Source organism: Manduca sexta, chromosome 27 (assembly GCF_014839805.1).
Source record: "Manduca sexta isolate Smith_Timp_Sample1 chromosome 27, JHU_Msex_v1.0, whole genome shotgun sequence".
Taxonomy (NCBI): domain Eukaryota; kingdom Metazoa; phylum Arthropoda; class Insecta; order Lepidoptera; family Sphingidae; genus Manduca; species Manduca sexta.
In genome coordinates this window covers 9,724,007-9,741,537 of record NC_051141.1, presented here as the reverse complement: position 1 = coordinate 9,741,537, position 17,531 = coordinate 9,724,007, and the positions used below count along the sequence as shown (strand labels likewise).

Below are 17,531 nucleotides of genomic sequence, written 5' to 3'. Positions count from 1 at the left end.
GTCAAAGGACTCGATAACATTTTTCTAAAACAAATAAAACGCTTGGGCAGGTGCACTCACTAGAATCTAGATAGAGAAACGTGAGTTTGGGGTCCTTTATTTCAGTCTAAAAGGTATAAATTATTTTGAGGCCTTTATGCTTAATAGGTAAAAGTTATTATGAGACGTCCCGTCACTCTACATTCACGTTTTAGATGGACTATAATATTCTATATTAGTAGGTATTTAAGAGGTAGGTATTATTAAATTGTGTTTCATGCAATTTATACGTAAATATATCTTAAACTTTTAATCGTTTGTAATTTATGAACCACAATAATATACGTTAAGTACTTTTTTTTTTTTTTTTTTTGGTTTCGCGGAGAAAGTACCTTATTACTACCGCCCAGCCTTCGCGGGGGGCGACTGAGCGGTTATGCTGGGGTAACCGTGCCTTACGGCCCGACGTTGAGCCGCCCGGATTTGACGGTGACCTTCGAGCGACCGCCGAGTCCCTAACCATATGTACAACTTAACCTACGCACGGCCTACCAGCTAAAACTCCGCGGTGGCCCTCTTCGGCGCATTTGGGACGGCTGCGGGCTTCCTCTGACGTTGTAGTGTCTAAGTCTACGACCGCAGCCGTCCCTGCGCGGTGCCGCCTTTCGGCCCGTCTCCTATGGGGGGGGGGGGGCGTCTCAGAAGCCCCCGCGCACCCAAGGACGCCCTCGGCGTCTACGGCAGTATGAGGCCAACAACACACTGCCGTCCATCCCGGGGGTCAACCGAAAATTGTGCAAAATGCACAAAAATGTACTAGGGCGGACAGCCCCCTGCTACCCGCCGACGACCCCATTCGTGGCCCCTATTAGTCGCCTCTTACGACAGGCAGGGGATACCGTGGTGGAATTCTCCAAACGCCCCCATTCCACAGGGCGGGAGACGCCGGTCAGTCGTCCACCCGGCGCCTCCTACGTCTCCTCTGACGGCGGGAGGGATCCTCCCTTTCTCGATCCCTCTCGGCACTCTCCTTCTGCGAGAGGACCACCTCGCAGAAGTGGGCCACCGCACGCCAGGCCTCCCGACTGCCGACCATGGAGGCGACCACGGCTGGCAGCGAGAGATCTCCTCCGACGACTGAAACGAGAGCGCTGCGCTCCTCGTCCCAGGCTGGGCAAGACTCCAACGTGTGTTGGGCCGTATCCCGCGGGCAGTTGCCACAATGGTGACACACGGCGCTTACTTCTGTGCCTACTATTTTCCACAGGTACTCACCGAAGCAACCATGCCCGGTGAGCACCTGCGTAAGGCGAAATGTCGCCGCGCCGTGGCGCCTGTCCAGCCATTGCGCAAAGACAGGACGCACTGCCGCGACGGCCCGAAGCCCCGCTGACGGGGCCTCCAGCCTGAGACGCCACTCCTCCACGGCGGCTCGCCGTAAGGAGGCCCTTTTAGCCTCCACCTCCTTCGGGGCCGGACGCTGCCCGTTCCCGAACGCCTCCTCCCTCCAGTGAAAAGCGTCGGAGAGAGATTTGGCATCCAGATCCCAGGGCAGGAATCCGGCCAAAACACAAGCCGCCTCGTACGAGACCGTGCGGTACGCCCGTATGGCCCGCTGCGCAATAACTCGCTGCGGGCCCCATAGGTTAAGTACCTACCAACAATATTAATGATATTTGCATATTAACTATAATTATGTCAGGTAATTATTATTTTTGAACAGCATTAGGTATGCCAATAACGAAACTGATTTTGTAATAAAGCTATTACTTTTACTATCTATGGATAGTTTTATTTTATTTATATACACACAATTTTTTACGTATAGACTACTGGGAGGCCCAGCGGGTTCGTCCGCAGATAAATTGAAATAGATAATGCCATCTAGTGGTAAATAGTAGTAAAATTTATAGCAAGAAATTAACCCGAGTAAAATACGTACAAATCGCATTAAAAATGAATAAAAATATACTGGATGTAACTGTAGTTTATTATTGTTAGTATTTTTAATATACCTATTAATAGGAGTAAAATACGTTGTTTCTAATATAACCCTAGAAATATAAAATGCGCCATCTGTTGTTGAGAAGCTTTATTAATTCTGAGTTTACTCGGAACAAAAAAGATATCGTTAATATAAATCGATATGTTTTACATCACTAGCTCAGCAACTGGTGATGTTAAATATATCGATTTGTATTTATGTTATTTTTTTCTTAATAGCAAATTATCGATATCTTTAGTAACTTCGATGTCATCATTAATGTAAATAAGTGCCATCTACCATGCAAAAGCTGAGGTATTTACTAATTTATTTATATAAGTGTTTTACTATTGCTCAGGAGATAGAGTAACCATTGCATAAAGTCAAAATTTTCTGCAACAATGTTCCAAATCCCAATATCCGTTTTATATATAATATAATAGAACTCTTTGTTGCCATCTTTATTTTTGCACATAGAGTATATTGGGTATTTCACTCAGATTTCATATAAGTGTTTTGGGTTGTTAAATGATAGAAAAAAGTACATACCGCTATAATAATATAAATTTTTTTTTGCTTTTTCTTCTTAGAAACATATTTTTCATTACTTACAACGTTTAAAAATAAACTTGTCTACTAAATAGTACATTATCTCTACAATCTATATTTAAGGTAAAGTAAATAAGATGGTATGCATTTTCTATCAAATTCAGAGATACTGTTTCTTTCATCTCGTCGCTCGCTATTTATCAAAGAAAACTATCTCTATGAATGTTGACGTAGTGGCTATCAACATTAATAATCTTATTACTTAAATACTAGCTCTCATTTTTGTACCATTAAGCTTACTTCCGTTTTATGCAAAATTTCTTATGATCAGCGTTTTTTCGAATGAATGTAAAATAAATTCCAGAAAAATCATACTTAAAACGCTATTATACCTACGTAGAGGAGTTTATTTATTAGACATATTATGCACCTGTAGGATTGTAAGGTTAGACGCAAATTTTTCTCAAAATCATTAACTAGTACTTAAGCACCGAATATGTTGCGCTACTAGTTATCAGTTTGTCACAAAGTTTACTCCTCAAATTAAATCCTGTCCTACTAGTATACGGTGTGTATGTCGGAGCCTAAGAGATTCGGTAAGAATTTCATTTTATGTAGCCATGTACTTATTATTTTTTATATTACAAGTGCTAATTTACATTCACAATTTACCTACATAATTAGTATTCAGTTTTAAGATGTTGTAGAATAGGGGACCGGACAGGTATTACCAAAAAATCTGAAATTCAATTTCAAGTAAAGTTTCTAATATTAAAAATATTATCTCATATTTGTTTTTGTAAAAGAGTTGTGATTTGTATTTTTAAATCAATAAATAAAATACAATAATTATAATATTTTTAGTCTATTCTTTACGGCAAATGAAACACCAATCACGGCGCATGACGTCACACGTGGGTAAAATGTTTACATTTTACCCACGTGTGACAAACAAACGTCATCTGGATGTCATACCGCGTTGTGTTATTTTAAAATAAATCGATGAATATTTCAATTAATTAAATCATTTGTACACCCAGGGAGGTTATGGCTATGAGATGTATTTATTTATGTTTTAGCTGCCACATGATATGGAATAGAATAATTATTTATATAGAATTCTGGTTGTTACACAGTAACCTGAGATTAACACGGTCTATACAGTGTTGCCAGATTATAATTTCTCTTTACCCCAGGATTATTTGGAATTTAAAATTTTACCCTTAAACCAATCATAAATAATTCGGTACTTTTTTCTATATCCTTATCTGTGCAGACGCCACTTCTTTTCTTCACTTCCACTTCAATAATTATTAATTTAATTATCTCATTTTATTAGGAACAACTAGCTGTACACGAAAATTGTATTGAATAAACAATTATAATTGTTTCATGGCCTACAATTTTTGTAGGAAACATCTTTCTCTAAGCTCAATATTTATTACAATACCGTGAAATAATAGCTTTAATACCTTAACTCGTAGAATTACCCCAAAAATTACCATAAAAAAAATACCCTGCTGATTCTGTTTTACCCTAAATCTAGGGTAAATAACCCCTAATCTGGCATTATTGAATCACTGTTCAAATGACAAGACTTGTCAAGTTGCTTTATCCACGTATGACGTCACACGAGACGAAATGACATAATGTAGCGTTTGCGCGGGAATTATTGCTATTTAACATTTAGGCATGGTTTTATGTACTTTTTAAGCTTTATTTGTGCAAAATACTATTTTTCTTGGCTATTTATATCCACAATGATCAATTTAAAACACCTTCTGAAAATTTGTCCGGTCCCCTATTGATTATGGGAGACTTTTGTGGGGTTGAGTATATTCTTAATGGACTTAATAACCAATATGTGGCGCGTAACAAAGATACTTAGCCCAAATCGCTCTGTTTATACCATTCAAAGACGTTAAACACTATTTACAGTTAGTTAATACCATCGGTTTATACTGTACTATAAGATTAATTACGTACTTACCTAAGTATATAAAAAGAATAAGCGTTCCTTTAGGCTTTTTCGCAATAAAAAATTCCATCCAAAACAATATTGTACAGTCTTGGATTTGTAAATACCTGCCGTATGGGCTGCGGCCTATAGGCAGTAGCCTCTTAGAGGCGATAGATTACAGAGGACGCTCACTCAATTTCATTAATCATTCGTTTATTTAATTTTAGTGCCTCCGTAATACAAATAAATGGAAAATTATTAAGTATTTTAGGAAGCTACATTCATTAACCTTCCTACATGGGGCGGCGGAAATAAAGTGGCCTGTACTCATAAAAATATAAATCCGGCATTGATATTGTAGCTGACTGAGCAATGACATCCTAACATTATTGAATTATGACTTGCTTCAACAAATGCTTCATCTTTTAAAAAAAATATTACTACCATAAAAGGAAAAAAATGCAAGATAGGCAATTATCTTCTTAATTGCTTGCTGATTTAGATATAAAGCATGGTAAATTAACATTGACTACATAATAATTATTACTTACTACTTTCCTATCTCTGTGTAATTTTTTTACACCTAGCGCCATCTCGTGAAATTTGGCATGTATTTCTTTACAGCTCCACTACCACTACAAGAAGATAAAAATATTGTAAAAAATCAAATTCATTTTAATCTTACAATTAGGCACTTGAAATTTATAACAATTTGATCAAAATACCAATCGCGATAAATTATACTGAAATTGCTGGATAGAATATATGCTCCTTTTTTCTTGTTTAAGTCCAGGAAAAAAAATCTCGAAGTTGAGTATTAGTTGTCAGTGTCAAATAATGTCATAACAAAATTTTCCTTTAAAAACTACCTACCAACATTCAACAGCCATGTCGTATTCATTTATTATTAACTATATTCTCTCTTTTATTACCCAATTAAAGTAATATATAGTTTTCACTTTGGTATACTGTGTTTCTTGCCACTTTTCATTTTAAGTGTCCGTGTTAATATCTGATGAAGAAATAATAATGCAGCCCTTAATATCAGTTGGTAAGTTTAATATTGTTAAAAAAAATATTTCAGCATCAAGCCTTAATCCAATATTTGTGATTTATTTAACAAGCAAAAGCATAACAAAACATCATATGTGATTTTTTTTAGAACACAGCCATAAATGGTTTTGGAGATTATTTTCTTTAAGTATATGCTGTACATAAACATCAACAAATTCATAACCAATGCATGTCATAAAATGATTAAGCATAATATTTTTCCTTGTAACGTTTTTATTTCTGAGGTTGTTACATATAAATTGTTTTATTATTGAGGTTAACATACTTCACAGCAAATAATATTACTGTTGGTTCTATTTTTAGAAAGCTATTAGCATTACATACTACAAAATACACAGAAAACTATTCCAGTTAAACATTTCTATAATAAAGTGGGTACAAAATCATTAAAGAGTACAAAAGGCAGATTGCATTTCTTTCTGTTGAATGATTCATTGCATTTAGATAATGGAAAACATGCAAAAGGTAAAATGATATGTTAAAAGGTATTTATTTTCTATTAAATATGTGTTGTTAAAACTGATAGATATAAAATATTATGACATTTGTGTAGCTGGGGAAATTGAAGTGTATGCTTTATTTTGGTGAAACAGAGGCTTCAAACTTGATTCATTCGAAGTAAAATGTGTGCCTACTGTTCTATATTGACATTGATAAAGTTATTTTTACACCATAAAGCCAATCGCAATAAATTGGTAGTAAGAAGTATTAATGTATATATTTTTTTAATATCCAGTAGGTGTCTAAAATTATTTATAGATACTTTCTGCTTGGGACTTTTTATGGCTTTTTTTAAAACTTGTAAATACATGTTGGATACCTACAGGTGCCAAATAAATTTAAAATGTTGGTTTAAAAATAAATATGTTATGAAACTTATTTGACATCAATTAATACTTCACTGTAAAAGTATAGAATAATTTCGTTTTTATAATATATTTGTGTCATTACTTGTCTTTTGGTAAATGCCACAGCAGACTTTTAAAAGTTATCAGTAGATCCTGTTATCCATAATAAATATGTCTGCAATTGATGTTGTTTATGGCTTCTGGGCTGTCAGGAAGGTTAAGGAATGTTTGCCCTTGTTTGAATCCTGGACCCATAAAAAAAGGAATACCAATTGATACTTTATATTAATACTCCCATATTTGGATAGCAAATGTCAATGCTACAGAAAATTTGATGTGCTACTTTTATTTCACAATGCCTTCAACCTTGTCTTTGCTAAAGTCTCAAAGTTTTTTAATACAATGGAACCAATAAATAAAAACAGATTTTAAAACACACTTTTCAAAGCTTGAAACCACATAGAAAATAATTAATAGGTGTCCCTCCATATTTACTGTGAAGTAATATAATTATGAAAACTGCGGGTGTCCATCAGGAAAGGCTGGAATGTTCTTTTAAACTTACTAAACTGCACATATTGCTAAATGTCTAAGGTTGTGAATATTAGACGGGAGCATCATACATGTGTGGATTCAGTGGATATTAATTTTCTATTACATTTTGAATCCAATGGATTGGTTTACATGTATTATTTCAATGAACATTTGAGCATATTAACAAAAATTAATAAAGTTTTCATATTCCGCATGTCTTCTGGGTATATTATTTCCAAAAATTATATTGTACAGATATGGATAATCTATAATTATACCTATATATTATTATATATCTACACCCATACCCATTTAATATTCAGGCCACCTATCACATATAAAAAAAATCTGGTCAGTGTTTGCAAAGACATGTATTATGTTTAAACAAAAAAAAATGTTATCCTATGTTATAGTAATATGGTATGAATACATTTGGAGTAATTCAAATATTACATACATTATTTAAGACATTTGAAAAGATCTTGTGAATGAAGAATAAAAATAAATTTACCGCATCATTTTGAATGGAAAGCGTCTGAAGAAATTTCATCACTTTTGCATTAGATGTATTTTAAACTTTAAATTAATTTTGTAACAAAAATTCTACTACAGTTTGTCTAATACTGAGTATCCCTGTTGGATAGTTGGAATAATGTGTCATTCTATCTCCTACACAATAGATATTTATTTGAATAACTATATAAATTTGATACCTTGTGATTTGATATCACATCTGAAAAAACAAAGTTATCTGTATGAACACATTGCATGTGTATTTGTACATATCAATTACTGATCACTATTTGTAAAGCCGATATCTACGGCGGTAGTGTTCGGTGTCCTGCTAGTGCGTGATATCTCATGTGGAATAATAGACTGAGTCCATCCCACTATCATGGTAGAGATACCCCTTCATGACTTCCATTGTAATGTCAATTTATTTTAATATTGAGTCATTTCCTATTTAGAGATAATGAATAAGGATTTCCCATTATTGTACATCAACCGTATAAATCCATACATGTATTGTGTTATCATTTGTATTATGTTGTCAGTATGGATTTAACATTAGTAAGTTTCAAAAATATGTGGAATAAAAAAAATATTTCAGATCATGAATCTCGTCAAAATTCGTATCGGGCAAGTGATGACCGTGATCGCAGACTGTCAGAAGAGACACCCCTGCTTCATAGATTCCCGCAGACTAATCCGGCACCAAGAAGCACGTCTACCACGATAATAGTAAGCTTACTGCTTATAATATTGACGTCAGGCGTTGTTATTGGCGTGTATCTGCTCATTCTACAGAACAATGCTGGTTAGTGGCAAATATTACTATTTAAAATATTCCATTATTTTCATTCTTTGAATTTATAATTTTATACGATTTTTTTATTGACAAAATAATTAATCTGGTTATAGAGAAGTTGTAATGTATAATGTATACAAGGGTCACACTGGTTTATAATTTATTATCTTAACTATGTTTCAGAAATTATTTAACGAAGTGAATTAATAAATACTTAGTGCTGATTTATTACATAAACTCACTGATCTATTCTATTCTTTTTATACTACTTTTCATTTGTGACCTAAGCTAAGCAAGTGTAACTTAGTTTTCTGTCTACAATCGCAATTATAAAGCATGCTTGCATAATAGATTGCTTGCATAAAATTGTTCCATGTAAAAGTAATCTAACGACGAAATCCACGTGCATACGATATCGCGCATGTTCTAATCACACTCTCAAACATTACACGAGATGTAATCTCTGAGAAAGCTAACAGTTGTGAGGATGCCCTGCACGAAATTTCGTATAAAACTTAATTAACGATAGCTAAAATTACCTTGTTTAGGTATGTCCTTATAGCTAGATTTATTTTAATAACTTATTACCAGATCTGTTTAGACTGTAATGCATTGGTATAATCTGTAGAATAGTTACGTTGGATTGTCCTACCACGGACATTTTTCGACAAACCGATATTTCTACGGACGAATATTCACGATCACGGTAGAAGTGTGCCCGTTTTGTCCTCGGGTATCATGTAATCACTCAGGGCGAATGGTGACAACTTCGGGGCGTTGCTCTGTAGACGGTTGTTTTTATTCTAAGTGTTTTATTGAAAATATCGTACACGCATAGCATCGCGCCTTTTGTCCTTATTAGGGACAGGCAGATGTACATCACACCCACATTCGCCAGCTATATTAGGTTCCAAGTAATTAAGGTTGCCACCCGTATAGTAAAATATTGTACGTTATTTCGGGTTATTTTGCTACGCGAAAATACTTTATTTATAAAGATTTGATTTGAGGATATTTTGCAAAATTGTTAAAATGAATTTCCTTTTGTATTTCGTTTGCCGCTACGTCAACGTTCATAGAAATAGTTTATTTCTCTAATGAATCGCGAATGGCGAAGTTAAAGAAGCTAGCGGTCTTTGAATCTGATAAATAATGAAGTAGTAGTATATACATAAATGGGCTTTCCTTTTACTTTAACTTGAATACAAACTGCAAAGATGATGGGCAGCTATTTAGCAAAGATAATTTTATTCGTTAATTTTTTTAAGTAATGAAAATAGCAAAATAAATCGTACTTTATTTCATATAAGAGCTAACAAACCTGCATGTAATAGAGTACGATCCTAATGTAATTTTGAAGACGCTATTTTGCACATAATACATTTTTATTATTCTTACAAACGCTTGGTAAGTACATTATGATTTACTATTTCCATTTCAGAGAATGTCTTACCTCCTGTGGAGATTCCGTTACAATTAGTCAGCAGGAGGCAGTGGGCCAATAACAGTAAAAGCGCGCAGCTCCTGCAGTCTTCACCTGTCTTTAAGGCTACATCAGTAATTGTAGTGCAAACTGACACAAGACAGTGTTTCAATACGAGAGCATGCGTGGAACTGTTACAAAACATGGAGGTAAAGTATATTGTAAAATAAACTTCTCATTCTACGTTCCATTCGATATCTTTTAGTCTATTTTTATAAATTTATGTCTAGGTTCATATAAAATAACTTAATCAAACGACTTCATCGCGATTAAATTACCCAGTTTGTTAAAGTAATAGATGTATCATAATGTAAAAATTGTCTATAAAATTACTTCTTTACTTTTTCGGCTTTCGCCAAAACGTAACCAGTTTATTGTTAACAAACGGGCTGTAGCGAGCAAGCCAAATGTTTTTCCTCATAACACTCCCTACAAATATTTATATTTATACAATTTGTCGTCCTGTATGATACGTACAAAAAAAACAATATGTGCGATAAGCGATTGGAGCAGGCGATGTTCTGTTGTATGCTATAATGGCTCACGGGAACTCCCATGTATGACTTACATCGCATTGCATGTTTGCTCCATCCAGGGGTATTCGATCACAGATCGACTCTGAACCACCTAATGAAAATACATCGAGGGTCAATATTAAGTGACACTTATTTTTTAAAAAAATTGACACTAGGTTCAGATAACGGAGAAAAATGTGCTGTTAAGTGTGTAAAGCTCAATGTCACTTAAGCTAATTAGCCTGCCAACCGCCGATATGTTAACAATTAATCATAATGAATGTTTGCTTTTATGGTTAGATAAGAATTTTCTTGTTTACCCATTCATATTCTGACATATCACACGATAAATATGTCAATGACGTAATAAAATCTATTTTAACTTACATGAGAACAAAAGATTTGAAATAATTTTGCTGTAACTTATTCGCTAGTTAACGAAATATATAATACCAATGAATCAGTTGGTTGTGGCTAATGATGTCATTGCTACGGGATCATATTTCGAGGTACTCCCTGAGTATATTGGTCGAGGCACATTCTACGGCCGATGAATTTACGTCGTAGAATAACGCATAAATATTAAGTGGTGTTCATGACCTCAATAACTTGTCACTGACGAAGAACAAACGGACTGGTTATTTTATATAATATATATTTTTTTTATGTTTGTTTTGCTAAATTGGTCTATTCGATTTCTCTTGGCTGTCAGAGTTAACTACTGCTTTCACTTACATCAGTTTCAAAATATATTGATTATTGGAAAGTGTTGTGAACAGTTGCCAGGAGAACTCGAACGTAGAATGACAATATGCTGTTGCATATCCTGTCCCGAGCACAATTTTTGAAGACCCCTTCTCTTTGTCTAATCCCTATTCCTTTCTTTGTCCGGCTATCGGCGAATCTGTTTTTTTTTTGGTGGGTGTTTGTGCGTTAAAAATTTCTTAATATTGACCCACTCCCCCGCTTACCGGCCTATTCTGGAAAAAATGCTTGCAAAACTCTCGTGCCTGCACTTCGCGATTGTAAATTCAAGTTTGATTTGAGGTCAAACCTATCGCGAATTTATATGTGAATAAATTTTAATTTATTATTTTAATTGCGTAGATAAAATACGGATTTGCGAAACGGAATGACCCCGGTCCGATTCCCATGTCGGGCATAGCTCTGTGTGAGTTTACCTGGGAGTGGATCCTCCATAGGGGGTTGATGTCTGGGGAAGCGGTTGTAAAACCTAAGGCGCAACTACACAACTAAAATGTGTGAAGCGCCGACCATGCATTAAAGTAGAATGTAGGCAGGAGTGTGCTGTGCTGAGATTTTTATTATTAACCATTTTTTTGTATATGTACGGCATAGTGATCCGTACATATACACGTGATGCGAAGCGGAATGGGATCCAATAGAATACCGACTGACGAGAGATGATTACCCCCATCCCTCTCTCCGATTTAATAATGTTATTGTTGTTATTATTTTAAAGTCTAAAATGAATATAAAAACAAATCCATAGCTTGCTGGCGTTGATACAAATCATCATGAACAATGCGAAACGTATAGAATTTCGTAATAAATGATAATTGAATGATTTTAATTATTTAAAATTATCTTATTATGCGGCATTTTATTAATTATTTATTATATTTTATTTCAGATGACTGCTTTGACAAATGGTATGAAGTATTTGCCGTATAATTTTCTAGTCTCTTCGAATGGTCAGACATACGAGGCGCTGGGGTGGCACGGAACATCTTCAATGTTCCCAGAATACTCAAAATCGGCATTAATTTTAGGTTTTATAGGTATGTAAATACGTTATATTTTCACCAAATTAATATATATTTACAAATTATTCTATAAAATATACATAGTAATATAAATAGAACGAAGGTATGTATGTACGTACTTGTAATCATAACTAATAAAGTATTTATTGAAAAAGATTTTTATTGAACTTCTTTGAACGTTGTACGTTATTTCTCAATTTTCCTCTAGTCTCTTTTACTTAAGCACTATACATTTTTCGAGTTATTTTTACAGTTAGTTATTTGTTTGTTACCATGTACTTGACTACTTGAAAACAATACTACCAAAAGTTCATCTATCCATAGATGTAAAATATAAACAACGTTTTGTACATAATAATATATCTATAAAGGTATTTTAATTTCACATGCCCTAACGCCAATACTACTACTCGAAGAGAATTTGTTGGTGCAGTAACATTATACTTTCCGAAAAAAAAATACTCTTACACACACCATATTAGCACCAAACTACAAAATTATAAAACAATTAGAAAAGTAAAACTGACATTTCTGTCGAAAATATTCGTTATTCACTAATAATTTTTGGCACAATGTTAGCAGATGTTAAGGCGATTATATGGTTTCTTTTAGTAACTGATCGTTAAAATGACTATGTATAAAGAACTTGTTAATAAATTTTATTGTTTCTAAATTGCAGGTAATTACACTGAGACTCCACCGACGCGCGGGCAGATTGACGAGGCTATAAACTTATTCTCTGAATCTGTAAGCCATCAATATTTACATCCGCACTATGTGATCATAGGGAAAAAAACAAAGACAACTCCGAAACAGCTCTTCGCGAGCCTTATGGATCTGCCACAGTGGAGCACCGAATTGTCTGATATGTAATGCCTACTGTCAACCGGGGTGAATAGGAATGGAGGAGTATATACGGACTTAAATGGTAAAACTAATTACACTTCACGAATACGTTCATTTTCACTTATCTAATAGTTAAATATAAGTTTGTAAAATGTCGGCTAAATCGACCATTAAATATCAAATCGATAGATCAATATACATATGTAAAAATCGTACCAACCCTATCCCTTTTCACCCTACTTAGCCGTACTCGATATTTATTGACCAAAGTTAGTGCTCTGCTGAATATAAAATAGTTAATTTGGGGGCACGTAGCCACCTCTCAGCCTTAAGATATTGTAGTTTAAAAAATACTTTTATTGTATACAATACATAATAATTTATTAGCCATATATCCTAAGAAGGATCTTTATTATCGTCTTTCTTGAGGTTACTTTCATTGTTTTACACATTACTTATGCTAGTAAGTACGTTCATGGATGGCAAAAGGTTATCACAGATATCGTTTGAGTGGACTGCGTTGACTTTACCTGTCAGTATAATTATCCAACTACTGTGTGTTCGAGTAGTCCAGTTATTGAATTATAACATTGGTATTAAATTTACAAATTTAAAATAATTTAAACATAATGTTGCACTACATTACTCTGCAGCTATGGGTGCGTTCAGTTTAAGTGTCACGCGTCCTATGTCCACGTCAACCACATCCAATGTCCGTCATCGATAAGGCAAAAAATGCCCTAATTTATATGGTTCGTTCACATAAATCTAAGTCATCGATATAGGTAAGGGCGGTCATATTCCTAGATCCTTATTAATGACGCGAGACAGAAAATATCGCAAGTAGTATGTTTTTTTAAGTACTACTAAAAGCAAATTTATTTTTTATTCCATGATATTGATCTCTATGATCTGTGTGTTTCTGGGAGATATTTTTTGTTGTTAAGTATTGTTGGTTGCTGCTATGGGTGGTTTTTGAGTGTGTATCGGTTACACAAAGTACATGGTCTGTGTTTTGTTGTAATACTGCGTTATATTCTGCAAGTGTGGAGTATTCAGATATTGTTTTGGTCAAAATGCAGAGAATAAAAATTTCGACTAAATCGTCATCTTTTCCAAGCTTTGCATTCCGCCTGGTTGCTTTAGTTGTTTATCTTCTCCACTTCCTTCTATCCCATAAATATCATCTCGGGAAACCTATCTTATTTCATAATCCAACTCTACATTCTCCCACTTTGTTTTTGGTCTACCGCTAGATTTTCGACCAGATATTAATCAATTAAGTGCTAATTATTTGACAACGATAATTATCACTCGATGGTATCATCAACATGTCTAGAATCAGAACTTACCTCCTTCTACTATAAATGCGTAATGGTAAACAGAGTATTATTTTAAAGACTTCACGAGGCCGTGTCGCGAGGAAACTCCTCGTATAAAATGCTGCCTACTCCAAATACAGCATGGTAAACGTTGCTACTAAGATTATTGTAATCTTTTGAAATGTATCGGGTGAGAATCCCACGTTAAGTGATATGTATAGTTATGCGAAACTATTGAAACAGAGAGTCGTGAACCATACCGAGGGTCTTACTATGTGTGGCGTCCCGTACAAAACATCCACTGGTTCGTGAATTCATGACATTTGGTGTAGGCGACTTCATATTGTCATAGGCGGCTCTAGTTCCTTAGAATATGCTGTGAAACACGACACGAATAACCATATCGTTTGATTGTGATTGGTCGAAAGACCAAACACGTGACTTATACGTTGGTATGTTGACCAATCACAATCAAATGATAAATGTTCGTAACGTATTGTAATATGCTATATTCTAGGGGTGCTGTTCATGTAATGCGAGGATGTCCATCCGCGATATTAAACACCGTGACGTCACATTTGATGTTTTAAAAATTAGTTTCATAATTCTGTATACATTAGTAAGTATCTACATTATGATAGGAGGTGTGTTAAATACTTTTCACTACTATATATTGAGAAATTAATTAGCCTAAATCCAATACAACCGATTAAAAAGGGCGGCCTAAAGTTTGCTACGACACCCTTACTCCATATCTGTCGTCACCCATTAGTTCCCAGTAATAATACCCATGGCCGAGTGAGTAACTTCAAGGGCAATCGACAAGAGGCTGTATTGTACGGTATATTATGTATGTAGTTCTTAACGAACGGTACTTAATGGCTTATGTCATTGTGTATTTATAGCTTGTACAATAATACATATGAATATGATTTATATTTGGAATCTCTAGATTAATGTCATATTTTTTACATTGGAAAATTCCCAAGAATATGTTATAAAAAAAAATAATCAGCTTTTAAATTAATTATCTTGCGTTTTATTTTGAAAATGTCGCGGTTACGAGAGACAATAAATAGATCACCCAAAAAAAAACCCTGTTTCACAAGTTTAAAGTAACTTATTTGATAGGTATCTTATTAAATATCTAATGTAGGCAGTATGTACTCCTTTTATAACCATTTATTTGGAAGCATAGATTAGAGTGGTACTTTTGTATGTGGTAGGCTCATACATTTGCGACGAGTGACATTTACTCAAAAGTTGTGAAACAGGCCCTAAATGATTCTTTCTTTATTATTCTTGCCTACGTTTTATTAAATGACATTACTGTTAAGATCATTAATGAAACTATATTAAATTAATTATCTCGTTTATAATATATGTAATTGTGGTATTATAAAGATCATGTAAAGCAGATTACAAATGTCGTGTTGGGAATAATGAGAGTGCAATGTGCATGGAGCAAAGGCATATTATGTATTATACAGGGTGTCTCAAAACTTATTTGATAATGTAGGAAATAAGCCTCTCTGGCGTTGCTTTCTTGAGGGAATAATACATAAAAAAATAATAAGAAGGAAAATTGCAAATACCCTTTTTTATTGATGCTAGGACATATTTAAATGGTTCCGAGAATACTTGTCTATTGCCGCAAACAAAATCATCTCCTTGAGTCGCCTTATTTTTATGAAGTAAAATTAATTTTATTGTCTTATTTTCCTTTTTATTAAACATTCTTGAACGAATGTTTTTTATTATAATTCATTATTAAAATTGTACCATTTTGAGGCTCCCAGTATTAATATAATTTTAACTGTGATGTTACGTATTTAAAATTTACTTAGGTTTACAAAGGAATGTTTTTTGTATATTATTGTTTGATTATATTTTTTTGTTAAATACATGTTTGCATAAATGTTATTATAGTGGATATGCATGTGATTCAAATAAAGATCGCGAATTTTAGTATGAATTTGGAATGTAAATACGGATATATAATATTTTAACCAATAATATTTCAGCCGTTGAATTTATTGGATACTTGAAAACATTTTTATTAGGTTTGTAAAATAATATTTCAGGTTTATAGCGGTAGGAATACACCCCGCAATGTACAAGATAACAACTTCGTCGCGGATCCGAGTGTTATTTACCATAAGGTATTTATTTTAGATACCAAATATTGATATAGGTGTAGTATTTTTGTTTTTGATATCAATAAAAATAACAATAAACAAACGGTATACAGGGTATGAGAAGAATGTGAGCCCAAAAAAATTTGTTAATTTAAATAACTTCAAATTATAGTGAAAAGTTATCAATGGTTGTAAAGCCAAAAAAAATATATTATTATCACGATGTTGCTCTTATAGTAAAATATTACTGTTTTGCCGAGAAAGCTTGATTTTCACAAGTCCACCAAAAATAATATTTCATTTTCGGTTTTGAATATGTTGATCATGAACAACAAAATATACACAATAAAATCAATTAAGAAGAAGATTTTGTTTTGTTTTATTGTTTTTGTGCATATATGATTATAATTAGTAATAAGTACGTAACCAATTTCGAATATAATATAGTCAATAAAAATACAGTGTTTTATTTAAACATGATTTAATTATTGCATTATAATTGATTCATAAAGATAGTCTGCACTAAGCTCAAATGCTTTTACATATTGTTTACTATTAATCAACAATATGCAAATACATTTATATTTTCTAACGCATCTTACTAATAAGATTCTTCTTCATAAATCAATAATAATGTAGACATAGGCCACCAGATTATAAGTAAATATTAATATATTTAATCTCATCCATAACATATTGCATAACATTATAACCACAAAAGACAATTCATATCTATCTTAGTACAAAAGTAAAAATAATTTCATATCACAATTTTAATATAATCTAGTTTGATTTCTATCTATCTATATATATAAAAATGAATCCCTATTTCCCTTGGTCACGCCATTACGCGTGAACGGCTGGACCGATTTCTCTTTTTTTTTTTGTTGTATTTGTTATTGTTAAAAGAAGGTTCTTATGAAAGAAAATATTCAAAAAATTGCGCGGAAAATTAGACAATTTAGGAAAACTTAACGAAAATATTAATTTTATATAACTGTCCATTGTTTGAAATAACTGTCAGCGATTGACGGAATGCGCGCTTCAAATTCATAGTTAAGACGGGACAACGTCTGTCGGGTCAACTAGTAAAAATATATAATAAGTAGGTATACAATATACAAATATAGCCTTATAAAGCCTTATAAAAAAAGTCTTATCCTATGCACACACCAGTGTGCATAGGATAAGACGTTTTTTTTT

General features: G+C 33.6%; 1 protein-coding gene across 4 annotated transcripts; it reads left to right on the top strand.

Moving 5' to 3' along the window:
- Window positions 1-5,282: 5,282 nt before the first annotated feature.
- LOC115447971 (peptidoglycan-recognition protein SB2) lies at window positions 5,283-16,785 on the top strand. 4 transcript variants are annotated; one of them, XR_005113197.1, is made up of 6 exons: window positions 7,727-7,826; window positions 8,040-8,246; window positions 9,679-9,869; window positions 11,890-12,037; window positions 12,702-12,950; window positions 16,275-16,785. XR_005113197.1 is itself a non-coding variant. In XM_030175272.2 (5 exons), the coding sequence occupies exons 1-5, from the start codon at window positions 5,502-5,504 to the stop codon at window positions 12,893-12,895; spliced, it is 762 nt and encodes a 253-aa protein (XP_030031132.2). In that variant the 5' UTR covers window positions 5,283-5,501; the 3' UTR covers window positions 12,896-16,785. The 4 variants fall into 4 exon arrangements, 3 of the variants coding, with proteins under 3 accessions (XP_030031132.2, XP_037299790.1, XP_037299792.1); XM_030175272.2 differs by lacking the exon at window positions 7,727-7,826 and adding an exon at window positions 5,283-5,523 and having other exon boundaries at window positions 12,702-16,785; XM_037443893.1 differs by having other exon boundaries at window positions 7,728-7,826; window positions 12,702-16,785.
- The last annotated feature ends 746 nt before the right edge of the window (window positions 16,786-17,531 follow it).

Bases quoted from the DNA above. Each gene is read 5' to 3' on its own strand.
- LOC115447971 (XM_037443893.1), top strand. From the start codon at position 7,790: ATGTGGAATAATAGACTGAGTCCATCCCACTATCATG. The intron at 8,247-9,678 runs GTTAGTGGCAAA...TTTCCATTTCAG, and splicing joins CATTCTACAGAACAATGCTG to AGAATGTCTTACCTCCTGTG. The intron at 12,038-12,701 runs GTATGTAAATAC...TCTAAATTGCAG, and splicing joins ATTAATTTTAGGTTTTATAG to GTAATTACACTGAGACTCCA.